This window comes from Palaemon carinicauda, chromosome 6 (assembly GCF_036898095.1).
Source record: "Palaemon carinicauda isolate YSFRI2023 chromosome 6, ASM3689809v2, whole genome shotgun sequence".
Lineage (NCBI taxonomy): Eukaryota > Metazoa > Arthropoda > Malacostraca > Decapoda > Palaemonidae > Palaemon > Palaemon carinicauda.
In genome coordinates, this window is record NC_090730.1 from 20,763,425 (window position 1) to 20,785,949 (window position 22,525).

General features: G+C 40.9%; 2 protein-coding genes across 4 annotated transcripts in view; one reads left to right on the plus strand and one right to left on the minus strand.

Annotated features, from left to right (window-relative positions):
- Window positions 1-1,171, plus strand: part of LOC137642487 (enoyl-[acyl-carrier-protein] reductase, mitochondrial-like) — a 101,625-nt gene extending 100,454 nt beyond the window's left edge. The window contains exon 6 of the mRNA XM_068375079.1: window positions 678-1,171. Within this exon, the coding sequence (XP_068231180.1) occupies window positions 678-947 (270 nt within the window). The 3' untranslated portion in view covers window positions 948-1,171. The remainder of the gene's footprint in view (window positions 1-677) is intronic.
- A 12,192-nt stretch (window positions 1,172-13,363) lies between these two features.
- Gpat4 (Glycerol-3-phosphate acyltransferase 4) overlaps window positions 13,364-22,525 on the minus strand; it is a 76,610-nt gene continuing 67,448 nt past the window's right edge. For all 3 annotated transcript variants that reach the window (XM_068375081.1, XM_068375082.1, XM_068375080.1), the window contains one exon: window positions 13,364-14,247. In XM_068375081.1, the coding sequence (XP_068231182.1) occupies window positions 14,124-14,247 (124 nt within the window). In that variant the 3' untranslated portion in view covers window positions 13,364-14,123. The remainder of the gene's footprint in view (window positions 14,248-22,525) is intronic.

Here is a 22,525-nt window from a genome sequence, read left to right on the forward strand (position 1 = left end):
CCTATTCATCCCAATGATAAAATCATTTTCTACTCCTGTACGTGACAAAGTCGATTGACATTTCTAGGGAAGAAAAAGAACCTACCAGTTTGCTCCCAAGGGGACTTCTGTTCTGACCCACCTAAAGGACAATTGGTTGTATTCATGTAGAAACAAATCACAAAGTTTTAAAGTAGTTTGTATTTTTCCTAGCTACACAAACCCAAGTCATTTAGATTATACTAACCTCTTCAACCATCCCTCTCAGTTCTAAGCCAGAAGTTCATAAGTGAAGAGACTTTAACAGGTAAGTGGGCGTGACTCCTTGCCCTCACTCCCACCTGTCACTTAATTGCTCATTTAAACGATTCAACTGCCATCCAGTTCACTCTGAAAACATATAGTATTCTCTACCTAAAGGACTTAGGTTTGTATAGCTAGGAAAAATACAAATTAATTTCTCATCTCAACTTTAATTTCTCCATTATCCTCATTTTGTCCTCATTAAACTATGGGAAGATTGAGATTTTATTCCTCCACAACTTTCTCTTTGTCCATGGCCTCCTCCCATTTCTCCCAATATACTTCTCTATCGTGTGTTTTCCTGTATTTTATATATAGTACACTACTGTATACTGTAGATAAGGATATATGTTAGAGTATGGTATGTAATTTTAAACCTGTAATTTTCTTTCCAGCCTGTCACTGTGCCTGTGGGTTCGCTTATCTTTACTAATGTATCTCTGAAAGGGTTTTGGATGACGCGGTGGAACAAGGAACATTATGACCATCCGAAAAGACAACAAATGCTCAATGACTTATTTGAACTGGTTAGCCATAACAAATTGAAGCCACCGGAATATTCTTATGTTCCACTTGAGAATTATTTAGAGGCTATTAGAAATGCCATGCCAAAGGATGGTATGTTGAGTAAAAAGCAAATTTTGGTGTTTGGAAATGGTAAATGATGGACAAAATTAATATCATAATTCATAGGTGTGTTCTTTAATGAGAAGTTAAAATGTGATATATTTTGTAATGTATGAATAAAGATTATCAAGAGATCTTAAATTACAATCAAGAAACAAAATTTCCACATATTTAAATTCATTTTTGACAGTGGAAACAGATAAGAAGACCATAGAAATATACAAACAATAGTAAAATGAAATGAAAATAAATGCAAGCAAAGTTTACAAATTTTACTACTAACAGTAGAGTTACCATACATTGTGGCAGATGAGATGTGGAGATGAACTTGAACTGTATTACTGTATATATGGAATGTGAATAATATTGTGAAGAGTTAAGTAGATTGAGGATTTTTTCATTATAAAATGTATAAAGTGTAGGAGAGGTAGAAAGAGCACCATATTAGGGGCTGAAAGTAGACCAGTTCTACATGTTATGGGGACATCTGAACTTTGAAGTACAATAAGATTGCTGTAAGAATGAAGATTAAGATGGCAGTATTTTTTAGGCTGCAAACCTCCTCCATGAATGAGAAATGGTCCCTCCCCCAGTCAGTCCGTTACTAACCAAAATGCAACCCTATTTGGCAGAGTAAAATTTTACATTCACAGCACCTCAACAGGGAAAGATGCCTAGTGCAGAAAAAAAGTGTAAGTAAAGAATAAACTATAAAAAAAAATTTTCAAATTATAATGAATTAATATTTATAATAATATTAAATAGACAAGTAATATATAAACTACGAAGCTAGAATTATGGCAACCTGTTCAACAGAAAATCATTTACACCCATTTAGAACTTTTAAGTTCTATTGATTCAACATGTGATTGGGAAGATCATTCCACAATTTGGTCACCGCCTGATTGAAACTTACAGACTACTAAGTAGTAATGAGCCTTATGAGAGAAAAGGCAAGACTGTAGGAATTAACTGCACACCTTGTAGTGCATAGTGAATGATGTAGTCTCGGAAGACCTGAATGCAGATGGTGGTCAGAATTATGTGAATTCTTAAGACGACAAGCACGGAAACCTGTTATAACAACTGTGCCAGAAACTGTACTAATATCCAGATCTCAAGAGAAATTCAAGTTTTGTCCAAGTCATGATGAGAGTCAGCTGTTCAAGACCAGACAGATCAATATTCAAAACATGGCAGAATAGATTTATTGAAATATTCATGGTGGACACGTCTCCAAAGGTCTTGAAAGGCTTTCACAATATAGCTAACAATTTTTTTTGTGAAACTGAAAATGAGCTCCATGTAGTTGAAGAAACGTTGTTAACGAAAAGAAAAGATTTGAGTGGCTAGGACCTGGTGAACTTGACCCACTTACAATTACTTTTAAAGTTTTTAGGGTTTAACTTCACTGATAATGGATTCAGAAACAATAATTCTACATTTGGAAGGTGGAATTGATGCAAAAAGAGTAGCATCATCTGCAAAAGAGAAAATTTTTTTCCAAGGCCAAACTACATATAGTATGTACATACAATATAAAAGTAAAAGCATAAGAGTGTTACCCTGAGGAGTACCAGATATTACATTCCTATAGTCACTATTGAATTTAAAACTTCAATATTAATAGTAAGAAATTACCCACTGACTCCTCGCTATAAGTTTAAAAACAAGGGACTCAATATTAACAGCACTTGAGCAACAACCAATCAGCTGAGCTTCATGACCAAACTCAAAGGGTTTCTGCTCAACACTGGAGATTTTGCTAGCAGGCAATCAAAGAATTTTTATATCCGGAATTATAGGAATATAACGGTAATTGACAGGGATAGAAGTACTGTACCACCACATTCACTCAATGTGGTAACGTTATCAGTCCTGTAACTAGAGCTAAAAGAACCTGTTGATAACTTACAAAATATAGCTGGCAACTTAGTAGCTAAAAGGTCTTGATACAAAACAAAGAAAAATACCATTTTGGTCTAGTGTGTCTCCTGACATTTTCTCATTACTAATTGAACGTACCTTGTATACCCTGTAAGCATCAATGTCAAGTAAGAATGTATTATGATTATGGGATTGAAAAGTTAAACAAGTGAGCTTAGCTTAAGGAGTGAGGCAGATTGAGTTTCTTTTCTCTGAAAACTGTCAGACACTTCAGCAAAACAGGTTCTTTCTCCTTTGGACAGTGAGTGACCCAGTTTTAGCTAAGGAAGAACTGTTGAGTCTACACCAAATAGTGCAGACAAGCTTAGTCCACCATTCGTGTTTCTGATTTGTACAGTTTGCTTTATTAATTCTGGTACACTTCACAGTAAGCTAAAGAGATGTCAGACATCTGTACAGTACACTGTTTAGCATAAGAGAATCTGTTGGCAAAGTTGTGTGTAAAACAAAGTCGCTGAGTTTGTAAACGTGATCAAAAGCATTTATATTAATTTTACAAAGTTCTGTTAAGCAAATAACCTAACTAACGTAATTTTGTAGACAACACTTCATAAAACATGTAAATGCTTTTGATCACATGTTTACAGGCAGTGCTGCCAACAATTTCTCTTTTGCTAAACCGCATTACCTGCTACAGTTTACAGCTATCAGACGTCTCCTTAGCTTCCCGTGAAGTGTACCAGATTTAATGGAGCAAACTATACCAGAGAGGGATTTCTTTTCTGATCAAATTGTAATCATTTTTTAGCTGAAGCATAAGCTCTGAACGACCATTCTTGGCTGAGTATAATTATTCAAAGTCAATTTGTATCAATCACTTTATATATATTTATGTACATATTCTTTTTGTTATCATTAATCTTAAGTTGTTCCAACACAGAGACTTACCTCGAACTACTTTCTTAGGAGGTACCTGGAATCTCCTCTCAACCGACCAGAGTTTTGTGTAGTTTACCCTACTTCCGTTTTCTGTGAGGACTACCCCAGGTGGAAGGATACGTGCCCTGAGGCTAGTCCCGAGCCAGGTCGTGTGTTAGCTTGGGTCTTGCTCCTCAGTAAGTTCTCTGGTCGCGTCGTGATACCATCCCGACGCTCTCCATTCTCTGTGCGACCCTTTGTGTCCCACGTGTCTCCCGCGTGGTATCCCTGTGCTTTCCCTTGTGTTCTCGCGTGTTCGCTTGATTCCTGGTGCTTTCCCAAGTGTGTTCCTTATCCTTTCCCTGCGTTCCTGTGTCTTACGGTGTTGTGTTGTGCATTATGGAACAGGCCCGCCGTTGTCCTGGGCCTAGAGGCGGGGAGCCGCGTGGTGCGTTTTCATCCAAGCCGGAGGTTGACCCGCATTCCCTTTGCTCTTCCTGTAGGGGTAAAGTGTGCTCGCCGGCAGACACGTGCCCAGAGTGTGTGTCTTGGAGTGAGATCCAGTGGGTTCGTTTTAGTACGAAAAAGAAGAAGTCCGCTAAGCGATCCCCCAGGAAGGCGAGCACCTCTTCGCCCTTGACGTCGCCAGGAGGGAAGTCTGACGATGTTTCTGTTCCTTCTTCCCCTACCCAGAGTAGGGGACAAGGTAAGTCCGTTGCGGGGAAGAAGCCGATTGCTCTTCCCCAGGAGTCTAGTCTTCGTGATGTTGGGGTTGCTGAATCTTCGCAGGCAAGTGGGAAGCCTGAAGGTGCTTTTACTGGGGGTCTTGGAGACTCTGCCCTTGTGCATGGAGGGCACCGTCTCCTCTGATGACCCCATGTGGGGTAATAATGTCCCTGTCTCTTCGCCCGCTTCATGGGCCTGTGTTTCAGGTACCTCGGCAGCTGATGGCACCCAAGATAAGATGGACTCGACGGTAGCGGAGCCCTTCGGATGGAGGCTCCCGAAAACTCCAGGTAGGTCCCCATTGAAGATGGCCTTGGTTCCTGGTTCCCCAACGTGGTGCGACCGAACTCCCCCCCAGCTCCTCTTTCGGCGGTTCCTGACATGTTTCTACAACCTTCGACCTCCGGAACCCAACGGATCACGAAGACCTCCATTCCCCATGCGCCTGCCCCTCGGTCGTGTTATGCAGAGTCATTGGAGTCTTCAGCGGCAGGTTCATCGTTGTCTTGGGAGGGAGAAGCGCGGAGGAGGCGCCGCCGGAGGAGGGATAGATCCAGGAGCAGACGTTCCCATTCGAGGTCGCGTTCGAGGTCGAGATATAGTAGAAGGCATTCCAGGTCCCCGAGGAAGAAATACAGGAGGAGTAGGTCTCCCAAAGAAGAATGGGTCCTCGTCCCCCGCAGGAAGCTCGCGGACTTCGCTGCCATCCCGAACTCTGCGAGTCGGCGGTCCAGAGACGGTTCTCCAAGGAGCCCCTCTGCCAGCCACAGGTTTGACCCTCGTAAGGACCAGAACGAAATGACCTCTTCAGACAGGCGTAAGGCCGCGAAACAACCGACTCAACCCGCACAGTGGAGGGAGTCGCTTTTTCGGACGGGCAGCCTCGTCAAGTCAGCAAAATTGACTCGACCAGTGGATTCGCAGGGACGACTTCCTCCGTCAGGCAAGCCCATGGAAATCTCACCCTCTTCGGCGAAGGACATGTTAAGGACGGAAGACCTCGCCGACACGGCGGTGCCTGTCCCAAGACCCAGGCCTGGTGCGGAGGTGCCAGTCGACACAGTCCCTTACCGCCACGTGGAGGTGCCCTTCGAGTCAGAACCCCAGCGACAGACGGAGGTGACCGTCGGACCATCGCCTCAGCTTCAGACGGAGGGCGCGGTCGGCGACGGGGAAGGTTCTCCAACCGAGGATTCAATCTATTGGAAGGTTATAGGCCTCATACGGAGGCATCACAGGATCGAGGAGCCTGTTCCCACCGACGAAGATACCTGGCGTTCCAGCCTCAATCGTCTAATGGAGGCCCCCGTACAGCAGAAACCCTCCTTAGCGCTGCCTGTAGCCAGGGACGTGGTTCTGGGGCGTACGCACGTGGACAAGGTTGTGGCGGGCAATGCCGAAGCCCCCAAATCCCAGAGTGCCTCAAAATTACTCCAGGGGCTAAGGTCCCAGAGCAAATTTTATGTGCCGGAGGGGCAGCGACCAGGAGCCTGCAAGATGGAGGCCTCCCTTGAAGTGTTAGGCCAGGGTGCCCCGGAGGACAGAGCCTCGTCAGCCCCGATTTGTTTCTCCCAGTCAGAGGCGACGATGATGGAGGAGATGTCTAAAGACTTAGTCAACGTCGCCTCCTGGTTGGACTGGTGGGCGTCTATTCTGGTGGGTATCCAAGCCACCTACGACTTGACAGACCCAGCGAATCAGGCCCTCCTGAAGGAACTCATCATCTCCGGGGAAAGGACACTGAAGTTCTTGACATTCCAGTCTCTTGCCCTGTCGGCCTACTGGATTCTTAGGAGAAGGGATACGGTCCTGACCAAGCTATCCCGGAAAATCCCTGACAGAGAAGCAAGGGCTTTGAGGAGCCTGCCCGTGTGGGGTGACTCTATTTCCTTTGAAACAGATGGAGGAAATCATGGAGAAAGTCATGAAGTGGAAGGAAGTGAGTGGGACCAGACCTCACTCCATGAGGAGACCCGCTTACAGGAGGACACCGTCGAATGGCCCCTCTACTTCTCGAGCCTCTCCTAGCCAGACGAGGAGGAGGGAGACGCCCCATCTACCTCTTGGGCTCAACCACCGCAGCCCCCCCGTAGAGGAGCTCCGGCAGCACCTGCCTCGTTTAGAACGTCCTACTCAGCTTCCAGGAGAGGGCGTTCAGGTCGTTCCTCCAGAAGGAGATAGGGTGGGAGGCCCCCTACTCCTGCCCAAGCCTCAGGTTGGGGGATGCCTCAGACATTTTTGGCAAGCATGGAAGGACCACGGTGCGGAACCCTGGACAGTATCGGTGTTGAAGGAGGGTTACAGACTACCATTCCTAGCAGAACCGCCTCCCCTGATTCCAGCCAGCCGGGCGGAATGGCTAGCACCCAAGGACCGACCAGTACTTCCTAGACTTCACCAGTGTCATCTACTGTATTGCACTATTCGGTGTCTGCATGCAAATATTCAAGACCTTACAGTTACGTCTAGACAGTATGATATTTTTTTATGCTCTGAAACTTTGGTTTCTCAAATGAGGCACTTGTCTGAGCTCTCTCTTGCTGGTTTTAATAAGCCAATAATTTTTAAATGGGATGCCATTCATAGGGCAAGGGGAATGGCAGTATTTATTACGATTGGGTACCTTGCTTCACATAAAGTCCTGTTACGAATGTGAATGTCATGAGATTCAGGTAATAAAAGTTTATGGCAGGTGTAACAACATCTATTTGCATTTGATCTAACAGAATCCAGGATTAGATGATTCTATCTTTGATTATCTTCTTACCCTTATGGCTAAGATACATGACATGTGGTTTGACATAGAAAACAAGCTTGTTGCCTATGTAGATAATGTTACACTCTTAGCATCAATTACATCTCCTGAATGGAGATCTAGGGTTGCTGAATCTCTTGATAGAGATCTACCGTAGCTAAAATTAGTGCATGGTGTAAATTATGGCGCATGAAGTTGATCCCTAACAAAAGTCAATGATTGTAAGTAGGTCGAGGGCAGTGGCTCCTCAACTTCCAGATCTCTGCATTGTTAATGTTTTTTTAACTGTTTAAAATTTTAGGTGTGATTCTTGATAGCAAATTTACTTTTGAAAAACACAATCTGTTTCTTCTTCAATTGCACAAAAAAGGCTTACCGTTTTGAGAAAGGCTTATTAAGATTTTTGGTGATCAATCAATTCTGAAGAAATTTTAATTCTTTCATTCTGCCTTCTTTTGAGTATTCTTCTCCTGTCTGGTCTTCAGCTGCTGAATCTCATCTTGATTTGTTGGACAGAAACTTATGGTCTATTAAATTTATTATTCCTAATTTTTCATAATTCTGACCATCCTTTGCATTCAGATCTTCCCGAACAGTACTATCCCGTTCATGATGATCGGTATACAGTTAATTCTAACAGTCGTGCCTTCTCCATCGTAAGGCTCAGTACTACAACGTACATTATCCTAGAGGTTTTATTCTGACTGGGACTAAGTTGTGGTATGATCTTCCTAATCACATAGTTGAATTGGTAGAACTTCAAAAGTTCAAACTTGCACCAAATGTTTTACTGTTGAACAGGCTAATTTAAATTTTCTATTGATACAGTACGGTCCTGAATTATACGTGTTCGAATTATGCGATTCCCCATTAATGCGGGCGCTAGTTCTCAAAAATAAATTTTCTGTATCTGCGAAGCCGTTCAAACTCTGTGAATCAAGCCCCACAAAACGTATCAAATCTCTTGTCTGATTCGCTTTTCAACCCCTGTACGTTGTATTCTTCCTTTTATCTAGCATGCAACAATAACAATACACAGGAGAATTTTCTATTTGCCTGTATAATTGTCCATTTTCTCATTAATCGTACACCAATCACTCTTGATGTCACTAATCACACCACCAGGCTCTCACTGCTCAACTGTCAATGTTTGGATGCAAGCAGAAAGACCTTTACAGTACTCAATTTTGTTCGATGAGGAACAAAGTTCATTGAACAATATTGTCATGAGAACAGAGCCTCAGACTTTTAATTCAAGTTTTTTACAATGTTCTGACCTAGTCATGTGACTGCAACAAGAGTTGCTCATCTCCTTGACACTACTGCCGAGATGCCAACACCTATTCATGAACAGCAGCAACTTTTGGCTACCAATCCTTGTGCTTCTACCGATTTGCCTCATGAGCCACCAACTATTACCTGTTCTTCACTACTCAATTAGAGGTATGGAGACGTATTAATTACCATCTTCTCGAGTATAGCTAGGTAGTAAATAGTCCATGTCTGATGATGCAAGAACCTCATATGGATTGCAACTGTGGTGTAACCACTGCTGTGGGTTCAAGCATAATGCCTCATTCTGCCATTGCAATTGTTTATAGTATATTACCTACTCTCGGAATGGTATATCAGCTAACCTCCCTAGGTTCAGGAAAGGAGTAGTAATGTCATTCAGGAAGGAGGGAAGTAGTAACTGATCTGCTTTCTCATGGCTTTCATCCAAAAACTGTAAATCTTTACCAATGTTCCTTCAGGCCTAACAATCACATCTTTAATTGATAGTAATTTATGGACAAAGAGGATTGCTGCTACAAGGGTTCAACCTGGCCAAACATTTTCATCAACTCAAACCCTTTTGCAGACTTGAATATTAAATAACATACTATATTGGACTGTAATTTGGTTTAGGAAGAAAACTTCTACTCTAAAGGTGCGTCCACACGGTTGAACAGTGTCTGTCGAACAAACATCGTTACTACGTCTAAAGCGAAAGAGTATGATGTCCTAAGCATTGAAATGAGGAAAGTTGATATGGTAACTAACATTGGTACCAGATGAAGTTGTCTACCAAGATTTCTACTCCATTTACCAGACAATGTCTGAAGCTAATGTCCACTGGCAACTCATTTATCTACGTCAGTGTTATAGTCTGTACTCGAGAATCAAGTAGCAGTTGTCAGCTGCAAGTATGGTGCATCATAACCATAGTACAACATAAAATAAAAGCGTAATCAAATAAATTGCATTATGCAGCATAATTTTTTATTCCTGACCTTTTGAGAACAAGTGCATGGAAGGACTAGTTGCAAAGACAAGTGAAAAGAGAAGCCATTCATCTAATTTAAAGGAACCTCAAATTGGTTATGAATTGTACCAGAAGCTACGAGTCTCTGCAGATGGGACAAAACGCTTTCTACGTTTTATGGGAGAAGGTAAAACCTTTTATAACCAAGCAGGACACATGTATGAGAGGAAGCATTTTTTTCCAGAAGCACGTCTGCAGACAACACAGAATCACATATCCCTGACTTAGAACAATAACCTATCTGTGAAATGAGGATGTTATTGTTATTAACAGACGATGTATAGCCTATACAGTATTATTCCTAGAAATAACTAATGTTGGAGACTGGTCATACTTCAGAATATGTGCTGTTAACTAAATCTAAATTGTTTCAGTGGTAAAGATAAAATGTTCATAATTTTTTTTATCCTGTTTTTGTAGAGAGAGAATTAACATATTTTCCTCATGATCAAACACTTTTTTGAGCAAATGAGAGATTTGTGTGTCCATAATTGAAACAAATTTTGTCATACCATCGAAACACCATAATTTGGGTGGGCAAATGTCTTCTATAACAACCTCCGACTATTTCTCCAATTTGCATAGCTCATTGTTGTATTGACCGAGAATGGATTCTATTTTCTTTTCTACCTGTAAACCAGCAACAGACAATCCACTTCTCGGAAGTTCTGGCGTTATTTTATTAATTGCTGCCCAAAGTTTATTTCTGCCTTTGTAAACATTTGATTTGATGTTTTATAAGTATGGGTTCTGCTGGTACTGTTCTATTAGAAACTGAGCCTCTCTTCTACACCAAAGTCAGCGTTCATCCGTAGCTGAATTACAGCTAGCCATGTTTACAGGAAAGGTGAAACCTAATCGTCTGAAAGTTTGAAGTTAATCCGGTAAACAAGTAGCACACCGTCCATCGTGCCACTCTGCCTCCATGTCCAGAAGTGTCCGAAACTCAGACTCTACAAACACAGGCACTGACTGACACACCACTTGCAGTTCGTTATTGACGTCATCAACGCTTCTTTCTGCTTCACATTGTTAAGTGGTTACGATTGGTGTTCGACCGTGTGGACGCACCTTAAGGCCTCCTCTTTTCAGGCAAGTTTAAGTTTCCCCTGGATATGCAAATTAAAGTAGAAGCTTCATTCAAGTTGGTTAATTGTTGATCTAAAGGTTCATTGATACTAAGCACCGAGACAGAAAAATTTTGAGAGATTGAACATGATTAAACTAGTCATAGCCAACTTTGCTTATAGACCACTTTTCTTTTTTCTTTTGGAATGTAAAATTTTCTTTCTTCAGGCAACTCTTGCTTTGTTGGATCTTGTTATATTAATCACTATTCAACCTTTCGAGTTACATGTAATTCTTTTTGTGACTTTATAATCTGTTGGGGGCAGTGAAGGGAGTGGTAAAGAATAGAGGGTTGGGCATGAATGTAAAGAGAGTTCTGTATGAGAAAGTGGTTGTACTAACTGTGATGTATTGATTGAAGTTGTGGGGAATGAAAAAACCGGAGAGACAGAAATTGAATGTGTTTGAGATGAAGTGTCCGAGGAGTATGGCTGGTGTATCTCGAGTAGATACGGTTAGGAACGAAGAAGTGAGGGTGAGAATGGGTGTAAGAAATGAGTTAGCAGCTAGAGTGGATATGAATGTGTTGAGGTGGTTTGGCCATGATGAGAGAATGGAAAATGGCTGTCTGCTAAAGAAGGTGATGAATGCAAGAGTTGGTGGGAGAAGTACAAGAGAAAGGCCAAGGTTTGGGTGGATGGATGGAGTGAAGAAAGAAGAAAGCTCTGGGTGATAGGAGGATAGATGTGAGAGAGGCAAGAGATCGGGCTGGAAATGGGAATGAATGGCGAGCAATTGTGACTCAGTTCCGGTAGGCCCTGCTGCTTCCTCCGGTCGCCTTGGATGACCGCAGAGGTAGCAGCAGTAGGGGATTCAGCATTATGAAGCTTCATCTGTGATGAATAACAGGGGAGGTTGGGCTGTGGCACCCTAGCAGTACCAGCCGGACTTGGTTGAGTCCCTCATCAGGTTAGGAGGAGCGTAGAGAGGAAAGGTCCCCTTTTTTTTCATTTGTTTGATGTAGGCTATCCCCCAAAATTGGGGGAAGTGCCTTGGTATATGTATGTATAATCTGAAATTAGTTCTCTATCTACAGATATCAAGTTTCAAGGGTTTGGATCATATTGATTTATTTTAATTTTTGTTTTACAGTAGAGCACTATGTACATAAAATCCTAGACTGCAGATGAACATTTAGACGCATTTACTATCTTGACACATTCAGATGTGTGATGGACCAACCCTTGCTACCCTTTTGCAGGTTCAGTATATTAGCTTTATTACTCATTATCATTTTACTACATTACAGTGGAAAATAAGCAGTTGCCTTAATTTTTCAAATTGTTATTTGTGGAGAAAACTTTTAGTTAATTACTGAAAAAGTGTTCTGATACCAACAGTAATAGTAGTTATTTTGTTAAACTGACAGGTATGCAGATACATGTTTAACTACATCCATTATTGTTTTTTCTCCTGTATTTAGAAAGAAAATTACTACAGGTAGGCCATCACTAATCAGGCAATTTTGGGACGTGAAGGGTGCCTAATTATCCATATATTACAGGTAGTCTAGAAAAGTGGTTTCCGAAGATTTGATGCGTCACGTTTTATCATTTTCTTACTGTACTGTATATCATTATTCCATTTTCTTGTTTAATAGGATATCATATGCTCTATTAAAGCATTTTTGTATATGATTTTTCAATTTCGAAAGAATTTTAAACCAAGAATTACCTCATTTTTTTTACCTTGTTATGATCAGGTGATTTGAAGGTCTTGCTACCGTATCGAAAGATTGCGCACATACGAGTGGCGTATTTTATATACTGTATACAGTAATTTCTTAATTTATTTGAAATATCTTCTTGATGAGTATTATATCAGTACCAATATTTTACAGGATATCAGCTTTCATACAGTTCGTTTGTACCCATCATTATTAGTTATTATCCGATCACCTCACTGTGTGTGAAAATGTGTGCTGGCACGTATGGGTAGTTCAATTTTACAGCTTTATTTAATATTTTTTCACCATTAGTTATGATCAGCTGATCTTTAGGTCTCGCCACCGTATCGAAAGATTGCGCACATACGAGTGGTTTATTTTATGTATAATTTCTTAACTTATCCGAAATCAATCAATCGATGTCTCTCTCTTCCTGCCTTGTATATATTTTTATATTAGAAATTATATCAATATTACATAATACTTGCTAAGCTATCTGGTATCTTACTAACTTTAACAAACTAACACATCTGTGTGTATGTTATCATCGGTCATGAAACTTAAAGCAGTGGTTGCGGTTTTATGTTGTGCGTTTAACAAGAGCATGATAAATATTTTTCTTTATCTAATTTTTGGATTTTCAAGTGTACAACAAAAGCTAGCTTATGCACTGATGGTTTTGTAGTTCATTCAAATTTGACTTATATTTTCGACCTCATCTTATCTGAGGGTTGTTTTATGTGCGGAAATTTATGGTTTGTTTCTGCTTGTGTCATGTGCAACTAGACTGTTTTCAACAATACACTAAAAACTTTTCCTGCTGAAATGAAGGTGGAAACAGTACTGCCAACCAAGCTGCCAGTAGTGAAAATAATGCCGGTTAATTGAAGTTTCTAGATTAGTGATGGTCAACCTGTACAAGCAGTTTTCTTCACATCTCTTACTCTTTATACTAGAGAATATCTTGTCCTGCAGCAAAAAAATAAAAAATCTGCTGAATGGAGTTGAAGGTATGGAAAGCCCACCTCCTATATTGTACTAATTCAATACATGTAGGAAATTAAACAAGTTCTACAAACTCTCATTAACTTTAATTAGTAAATATCACAGTCATATTTAAAAATACACCCATGTATGCAGTCTAAATTGGTACAGTTTGCGGTTATTTAAATTACATTCTCCCTAAGGTCAAATAATAAAAATATACAAGCTCCTTTCTGCTCTGCAGCACATTTACAAAAATTCATGGAAAATTCAGTCTAGTACACTATGTCGACCTACAAATGACTACACGATACATTGTGCACTAAATCTGCTATATCATCACACTGACTACATAATGTACATTATATTCATGTCCATGATAGAATATTCCATCTATGCTAATGAAATGAAGTCATGAAAGTATACTTACAGCAGTGCATATAAAGCAATCCACATCGTTCTGGCTTCAACATTGATTATTCAAAATTTACCTTAAATGTAATGGAGTATTATAGTTTCACTGAAAACTCAGCATACTCTGAATCAACAGGCATGTTTCATATTACACTGCGTACAATAAAAAAAAAACTTAAAAAAATAAACATTGCCTATCTTTCCTTTGGAACAAATGTCACCACACTGTCTCACAAAATATACTGCATATTTAACAAATTACAATGATCAATTACACAGTATTGGTTTTCTCTATCGTAATAATGGCCGAAACCCATTATTAATTGTACAAAACATTTCAATGACAGTCCTTTTATTGAAAGTTCCTTCAGTTATGAATAATCCAAATGAGGAGATGGTTATTACAGCTTCCCTCCTCATTTTGCCTCTAGTCATTCAGTCTTTTCTTCCTTCTTTTCAGTATCAACATTTTGAACTTTAAGGCGTCTTGAAAATTCCTGCTGGTACTGTTCCTTCCATTCCTTCTTTGGTGCACTTCGCTTCAAACCACCATCCCTGAGAACAAATAAAGAGTTAATTACCTAAAGAAAAGTCTAAAAAAAAAATTAATCATGTATTTTTCCTAACTATGCAAGCAAAAGCCCTTTAGTAGAAGTGCTTTCAGCATAGCGGGAACTTTGCTGTTAGAATTTACGAGGTGTCGGTGGTTTATACCAAACTTTTGTCTTCAGGAAATATGCCCCTAACAGGTTCTTCTGAGAGCTGGGAAAAAATCAAATAAGACCAACTTTGTACTCTCAAGGATGGTCCTTTCATCTCATCGCTTGCAGAAGTAGTACATCTAATTGACACACAAAGTCAGAAAAGAAAAAGACTTCTAGGATCTCCTCTCTTGATATTACAGTTGCTGTAGGGACAGTTTTAGTGACCTCCGAATGGAAAGCAAGTCGTCAGGGTTCCTGAGAGCCAATATCTCTTGAAGGAAGAGATGAAGAAGGACTTAGCGTAGTGAATGGATGGGTTCTAGGTCCTCAACCAAGGTGATGAGGCTCTTCATGAATGACCTGCGACACAGTCAAAGATGTACCATTTTTACCTCCTTAGCAGGGATTAATACTATATAGTAGAGGACAGTTTTGAGGGTTGAAACCATAATTGCCACTCGTTGCACGTGGTCAAATGTGATTGCAAAAGCAACCCAGAACTTGTGAGTAGTTCCATGCAGTTTAAGCTACAGTGATACCTCGGTAGTCGAACGACTCTATACTCGAACAATTCGGAGTTCGACCAAAATTTTCGAGAAATTTTTGCTGCGGTGCTCGACCAAAAATTCGGTACTCGACCAGCCGAACACGTGACGACCGCATGGGCTTTGTGATGATCGCGCCATCTCGGCCACTCTCGCTTGTTCGGGAAGCATCAGTTCTCTCGAGAGCGTCACTCAGACAACGCGCGATCAGCATTCGTTGTGATTTAGTGATTTTCAGTGCTTTTAATTGCTTTTTTAGCTTTCATAATGAGTCCCAAGAAAGTAATGAGTGTTAAGGGGAAGGAGAAGAGGAAAACAGTGCGAACAACGATCGAGTTGAAGAAGGAAATTATAGCGAAATATGAGAATGGTGTACGAGTGTCCGATTTAGCGGTAGAATACGGAATGGCGAAGTCGACCATTTCTACGTTTTTAAAGCATAAAGAAATGATTAAGAAGGCGAATGTTGCAACGGGAGTTACGGCGGTAACTAAGCAAAGGCCACAAGTGATTGAGGAGATGGAAAAGTTGCTTTTAATATTTATTAAAGAAAAACAGTTGGCCGGGGAAAGTGTTAGTGAAGCGTTCATTTGTGAAAAAGCGTTGCATATCTATGAAGAATTAGTGAAGAAAAGTCCGAGTACCAGTGAAAGTGATTCATTTACATTTAAAGCGAGCAGGGGTTGGTTTGAAAAGTTTCGTAATAGAACAGGTATTCATCGTGTTACTAGGCATGGGGAGGCAGCTAGTTCGGATCAAATTGCAGCCGATAAATACGTGGGGGAATTCGATCGGTACATAAATGAACAAAATTTGATCGCACAACAAGTCTTTAATTGTGATGAGACTGGGTTATTTTGGAAGAAAATGCCAGCCAATACGTACATTACCAAGGACGAGACGAAGATGCCAGGTCACAAGCCAATGAAAGATAGGCTAACATTGTTGCTGTGTGCAAATGCAAGTGGCGATTGCAAGATCAAACCCTTGTTAGTGTACCACTCGGACAACCCCCGGGTGTTCAAACGAAATAATATTTGTAAAAGTGCACTACCAGTTATGTGGCGCTCGAACACTAAATCTTGGGTCACAAGACAATTCTTTACTGAGTGGATAAACGAAGTGTTTGCCCCCCAGGTTAAGGCTTACCTCATTGAAAAGAGCTTGCCAATGAAATGTCTTCTGGTTATGGACAATGCTCCTGCACATCCTCCAGGTCTCGAGGATGACTTGAAAGAAGAATACAGCTTTATCAAAATCAAATTCTTGCCCCCCAATACTACTCCCATACTCCAGCCCATGGACCAACAGGTCATTTCAAACTTCAAAAAACTCTATACCAAGGCCCTTTTCAGAAAGTGTTTTGAAGTGACCAGTGACACGAAGTTGACCCTAAAGGAATTCTGGAAGGAACACTTCAGCATCCTCAACTCTGTTAACATGATTGACCAAGCTTGGCGAGGTGTGACCTATAGGACATTGAACTCTGCCTGGCGTAAGCTGTGGCCATCATGTGTCACAGAGAGGGAGTTTGAAGGTTTCCAACCAGAGGCGGGTCCAAGCACTGCTACCCCTGTAATTTCTGATGACACTGATGTCGTTGAGGAAATTGTTGTCATGGGCAGGAGTTTGGGGCTTGAGGTCGACAAGGATGATATTGATGAGCTTGTAGAAAGCCATTCTACCGAGTTGACTGTGGAGGAATTGTTGCACCTGCAACAACAACAGCAGCAGGATCTGATTGTGGAGCAGGAATCTTCAGAAGAGGATGAGGTAAGGGAGGATGTTCCAAGTTCTCTCATCAATGAAATTTGTTCCAAGTGGGCAGATGTGCAGGCTTTTGCTGAAAAATACCACCCAGAAATTGCAGTAGCAAACCGGGCAGTGCATATGTTTAATGATAGTGTCATGTATCATTTTCGAAGAATACTGCAGAGGAGGAAGAAACAATTAACAATAGACCAGTTTTTCACAAAAGAAAAGAAAGCTGCTACATCAAAGCCTGTTTCTCCTCCAAAGAAGAGACAAAGAAGAGAAGAAACCCCTGAAATAGATCTGCCCACCCTTTCATTGGAGAGAGAAACAACTCCTGAAGGAGAACTACCCCGCCACATCATGGAAGGGGACTCTCCTTCCAAGCAGTAACCTCCCCCTTCCATCCTCTCCACATCCATCCCTGTATGCCATCGAACCGCTGCTCAAAGGTATGTTCACTACAGTACAGAAAATGGTTTAAAATTGTTTTATTTTAGTACAGTAAATGGTTTAAAATTGTTTTATAGGATTTTCTGACCAATTTCATACACATTTAGATAATTATTGTTGTTTAGGTACACGTTTTATTAATATTTTGGGCCTGTTCGAGTGCTTGGGAACGGAATAGAATATATACCATTATTTCTTATGGGGAAAAAAAATTCGGTACTCGAACAAATCGGAGGTCGAACACGGATCTCGAACGGATTATGGTCGAGTACCGAGGTATCACTGTACCTTAAAGTTTAAGTCTAGACAACTCTCTTGAAGTCCAGACTCGTCCTAAATGAAAACTTGGTTCACGAGACGCGAGGTATCTTTCACCTTGGTTTAATATTTTCCCCATACGACGTTAGTAAGAAAAACAGGTGCTCTGAATACTGTGTGGTTGCTTGGAAGCGATTGAGGTCATGGTGAGCACTCCCGTCTTCTAACAATTGCAAAGTAATCGCTGAAATAGGAAAACGGGGGCAGCAAGGAATAAATATTGGAAGGCATTCTCAAACATTGTTGATAAACCTGGACTTGGATGAAAATTATACAAAATAAGAGAACTTCTCAACAACTTAAAGAAAAGCCTTTCCACCCTGTCATGATGTAGTGACCATAACTGATTTACAGAGTCCCTGGCGACCAGTACTCTAGCGTGGTAAAATCTTGCAAGTATATATCATATGACGACTTACTAAGAGTTCCTGCGTAATGAGGGTTATGTGAAAACAACCCATTATAGACATAATTCAAGAAAGGAAGCACTGCCGGTCATCAACACTACGAGTGCTTTCCCAAACTCCTTTGGATATTTTTAAAGTGGATAGGATACTCAGGGGGGGTGTCTCATCCTTACTCACATATATCCGTGGGCCTCAGATTCCCAAGGTGAGGAGTTCCCATGATAAGGATCATCCCACTGCTAACAGGGTAAATCATCCTGTGTTTCTGTTCCCAACAGCACCTAGAGGTAAAGAAGACAACACTACTTGCTGACTATTACCATTAAAGCAATTATTGGGGAGCCATTCAATGGAAACTAGCCTTACCGTCAAAACAAAAGGTATCTCGCAATAGATTTCAAAGTTGTGTAAGGACTTTGGTAATCATAGACAAGAGTTAAAAGATCTCTGCTTTAGTATGCAAGACTAATTCAGGAGTCAAAGGGTCTATGATTCAACATAATCGAAGAATCTCCCAAGACATTCATTGATCATCTTGCACACAGAACAGGACGATTCCATTATTATTACTAGCTAAGCAACAACTCTAGTTGGAAAAGCAGGATCTTAAAGCTCAACAGCTCAGCTCCAACAAGAAAAAATAGCCCAGTAAGGCCCTGCTGCTGCCTCCGATGCCTTAGATGACCGCGGAGGTAGCAGCAGTAGGGGATTCAGCATTATGAAGCTTCATTTATTTATAAACTATAAAAAGACATGTCAGCCTGTTCAGCATAAAAACACTTGCTGCAAGTCTGAACTTTGGAAATTCTACCGATTTAACTCCCTGATTAGGAAGTTCCACAATTTGGTCACGGATGGAATAATATTTCAGAATACTGTGCAGTATTGAGCCTCATGATGGAGACTGCATGACTATTGGAATTAACTGCATACCTAGTATTACAAACAGGATGGTCCTGTTCGGGAAGATTTGAATGCAAAGGATGGTAAAAATTAAGAAAAATCTTGCAACATGCATAACATACTAATTGAACAATGGTAGAATGAAGAATTAAAACATTTTCAGAATAGATTTATCACCGAAAATCTTGCAAGACTTTCTCAAAAACCCAATTTTTTGTGCTATTATAGAAGACAGACCAAATGTATTTTTCAAAAGTAAATTTGCTCTCGAGAATCACTCCTAAAATTTTAAGTGTCATATAGAGTTAAGAAACATTATCAATGTTAAGATCTGGAAGTTGAGGAGCCACTGTCCTAGACCTACTTACAATCATACTTTGAGTTTTGTTAGGATTCAACTTTATGCCCCCTAATTTGCACCAAGCACTAATTTTAACTAGATCTTTATTAAGAAATTCAGCAAACCCAGATCTACATACAGGAGATGGAATCGATGCAAAGAGTAGCATCATCTGCATATGCAACAAGCTTGTTTTTCTAGTATGAAAAGTAATTGGCCAAGACACTACCCCGTTGATCACCAGGCATCACATTTCTATCCTATACTCAATATGGGGCCCATCAGCAACTCTTTGCCATCTATTACTTAAAACTTCAAAAATTATGCTAAGAAAAGACCCACCTCCCAAATTTCAGTTTGAAAACAAGGGCCTCATGATTAACATGGTCAAAGGAAGCCCTAAAACATTCAAAAACTTTACACGATATGGGAGTTGTGGAAATTGGGCAGTAATCAACTGGACTTGACTTACCATAAATGCATTTACATAATGGAGTAACATTACCAATTCTCCAGCAAGTGCTAAAAAACCTCCTCTTGCTAACTTGCGCAAAATAACATAACCTGAGAGCTAAGAAATCTGCTGTTTTTATAAAAAAAAACAAAGGAAAAATACCATTTGGGTCTACACCTCCATACGAATGCATCAAGGTCCACATACGAATGCATCAAGGTCCATTAAGAGTTAATTTCATGAGATCAAAAAGCTAAACTAGTTAGTTATCAGAGCCATCTGGTTTAAGTAGAAGAGGAACTGTTGTATCTACACCAGAGAGTACCTATTTAAGGAGAGCCAACTAATGTTCGTGGGTAGTACCAGAAAGGGTTTATTTTATGATTATATTGTATTGCCTTTCCCTTGAAGCATAAACACTCTAAGCAAAAGCTCCAAGCCAAGTATAGTTATTCCAAGTCAAATCTTGCCTGTTACCCATTCAATGATAATAGGCCTCCTGCTTCTACAAATAAGCACATCTACACTCATCATTGAACCAGAGTTTGTCTTTCACTAGGTACCTTAGCACAAAAGAAGAGATACGCTTATCAATTATGTTAACTAGATTCTCATTCAAAGGGACAAAAGGCTCAACACTATTATACAATTCTGACCAATTCAAGCCCAAAAGATCACTCAAAATACCATTCCAGTCTCTTGAGGAGAACCAAAGGAGAACAAATACTAAATAGGTTTCTTCACTAACTGAACCGCTTCTGGGTGGTGAACGGAAGAACGTGATGCCATGCGGTACATAACCCAGTCACGCGAGTGACTGTCCCAGGATGGATTGGATCCTTGCCTACAATTGTACTGGCACAATGTTGCTTCTCAGTGCTTGTATGAATGCTGAGATAGGACCTAAGAAATCACCTATTCTAAACCCTATCAAGCAAACAAGTTTGGAGATCTTGGCATCTGATAAGACAATACAAAATCCTTTAAAAATTGCTGATTTTTCCCCCCTTAAAAACTCAGCTGGGTAGCTTTCCTGTTCTGGACTTAACAATCCACGAACTGGAGTAGTCTCAGTGCGTCACAAAATCTTGAGCAATAAAAGATTTTGGCATATTGAAAGACCTCTGGGCTGGAAGTACTGAGAAGGAACAGGATATAGGTGTATGAGTACTAGTTCCCTAGCAACTTTAAAGTGAGAATCACCAGAAGAATGAGCGTAACTATTGTATGGTTTCTGATTACGTGGTTCCAGATTATGTGGTTCTTTATCACATTGATTCCTATTGCTGGTTTCCAATCATCAAGTTCCCTACTGAGTGATTCTCGATCGCGGTTGCAATCGATCCCATAGGTATGACTATCACGGAGAACCACCATGAGAAAGGCTGTCTTAAAGGAAAAGCATGTAATCTGAAGGTTCTTGTGAAGACAAAATAACAAAATACAAAGGGGAGACCATAAGGAAACTTCGGCGATCATGGACTGTACGATCTCATCTTCTGTACAAGCAATGAGAACAAACATTAATTCCTCTTTACCTACATCGTGACCTGGAACACTAGTGTGGAGCAGCAGTAATAAGTTATGTAACCCAATAGTCGCTGAAGAACAGTCTCGAGGCATCCTCTGCGGGTTGTCTGATCACAAGATGCTTTAACAGATCCGTAAGTAACTTATGCTGGTACAGCACAGGCAATGTGAGGGGGCATAGAGACCAATGGCAATATGGAGGGCCGGCTTTGTTTAGATCATGTGCGTGGTGATTGTTTCGTGAGATCGATCAGTTGGGATGAGGCATTCTATCAACGTTAATACGTTTGTCCCGTCCACTGATTGCACACTCCACCCCGCTTCTTCTGTCTGGTTATCGTCTCGGGAACCCTCCAAAAATAGAAGGGGATAAGGGCAACACCCATCACCCTGCAGGATGGTGAGAGTAGTTGGTCTCATATGAGACCAAACAGTGATAACAGGTGTAAACCTGTAATACGTACCAAAACGTTTTTTTCTGGGAAGATGCTCCGGATACAACACCTGTTGCATCACGTACAAAGCAGGAACATAATGAGATCGACTTTCCAAAACGATATTCTCTATAATCATGCAGATTTTCTCAGCGTTCTTCTAAACGTTGTCACCGAATTATCCCAGGAATCGCCCTGTATAGGAAAGGCACAAGGGTCAATGTCCAGATAAGTACTATATTATGAACCTCTCACGAGGTGAGTGTACTAGGATACAGTGGTTTTCCTAGATGGATCCACTGTTTAAATGTACCAGAGGCCTGGACTTCCCCAAGTGGCCCGGGAATGTCTCGGGGTAGGAAAGGGACAAGGGCCGCTACTGACATCCTGCCCAGCAGTGCTTGGAGCTTCATCTTCCAATGAACTAGCAAGGATGTAAGATAGTTCAACTCCTCTATCTTTTCCTGTAAACTGTTCCTAGGAGGGGGGAGAACTTTGGTACAACATTGCTCCCCCCCCCCCCCCAAAAAAAAAACTATCGGACTGGTCCTTGTCTTAAATTTGTCCAATACGTCGTCCTGTACCTCAGTAAATATCTGCTATTCCTCTTCAAGGCGGGACATTTATAAGCAGCTATAGGTGAGGAAGAAAAAACAGGAACCAATATCTGAACAGGGTAAAACGAGTACATACATATGCCTTGGTTCCCCCCTGTCAATCATCCAAAAGTGGGTCACCTTTTTCCCATCGCCTGTTCAAGAACTCGGTTCTAGGAAGAGCTGGAAGAGTCAAAGCTTCTTCCATAAGAAATGGGGAACAAGTAAGGCATGTGGCATTTAGATGACAATAAATGCATGCAGAGCAGTCAAGGAAAGTTCTTTGCTTTGAATAAAAACAGGCCTCTAGGGAGGTCCCTTGTTGCAATCAGATCCTGAAACGTGAGAATTTTGGGCAAAAGATTGGCCTTAGAGCATCAGAAAGCTCTGTAAAATT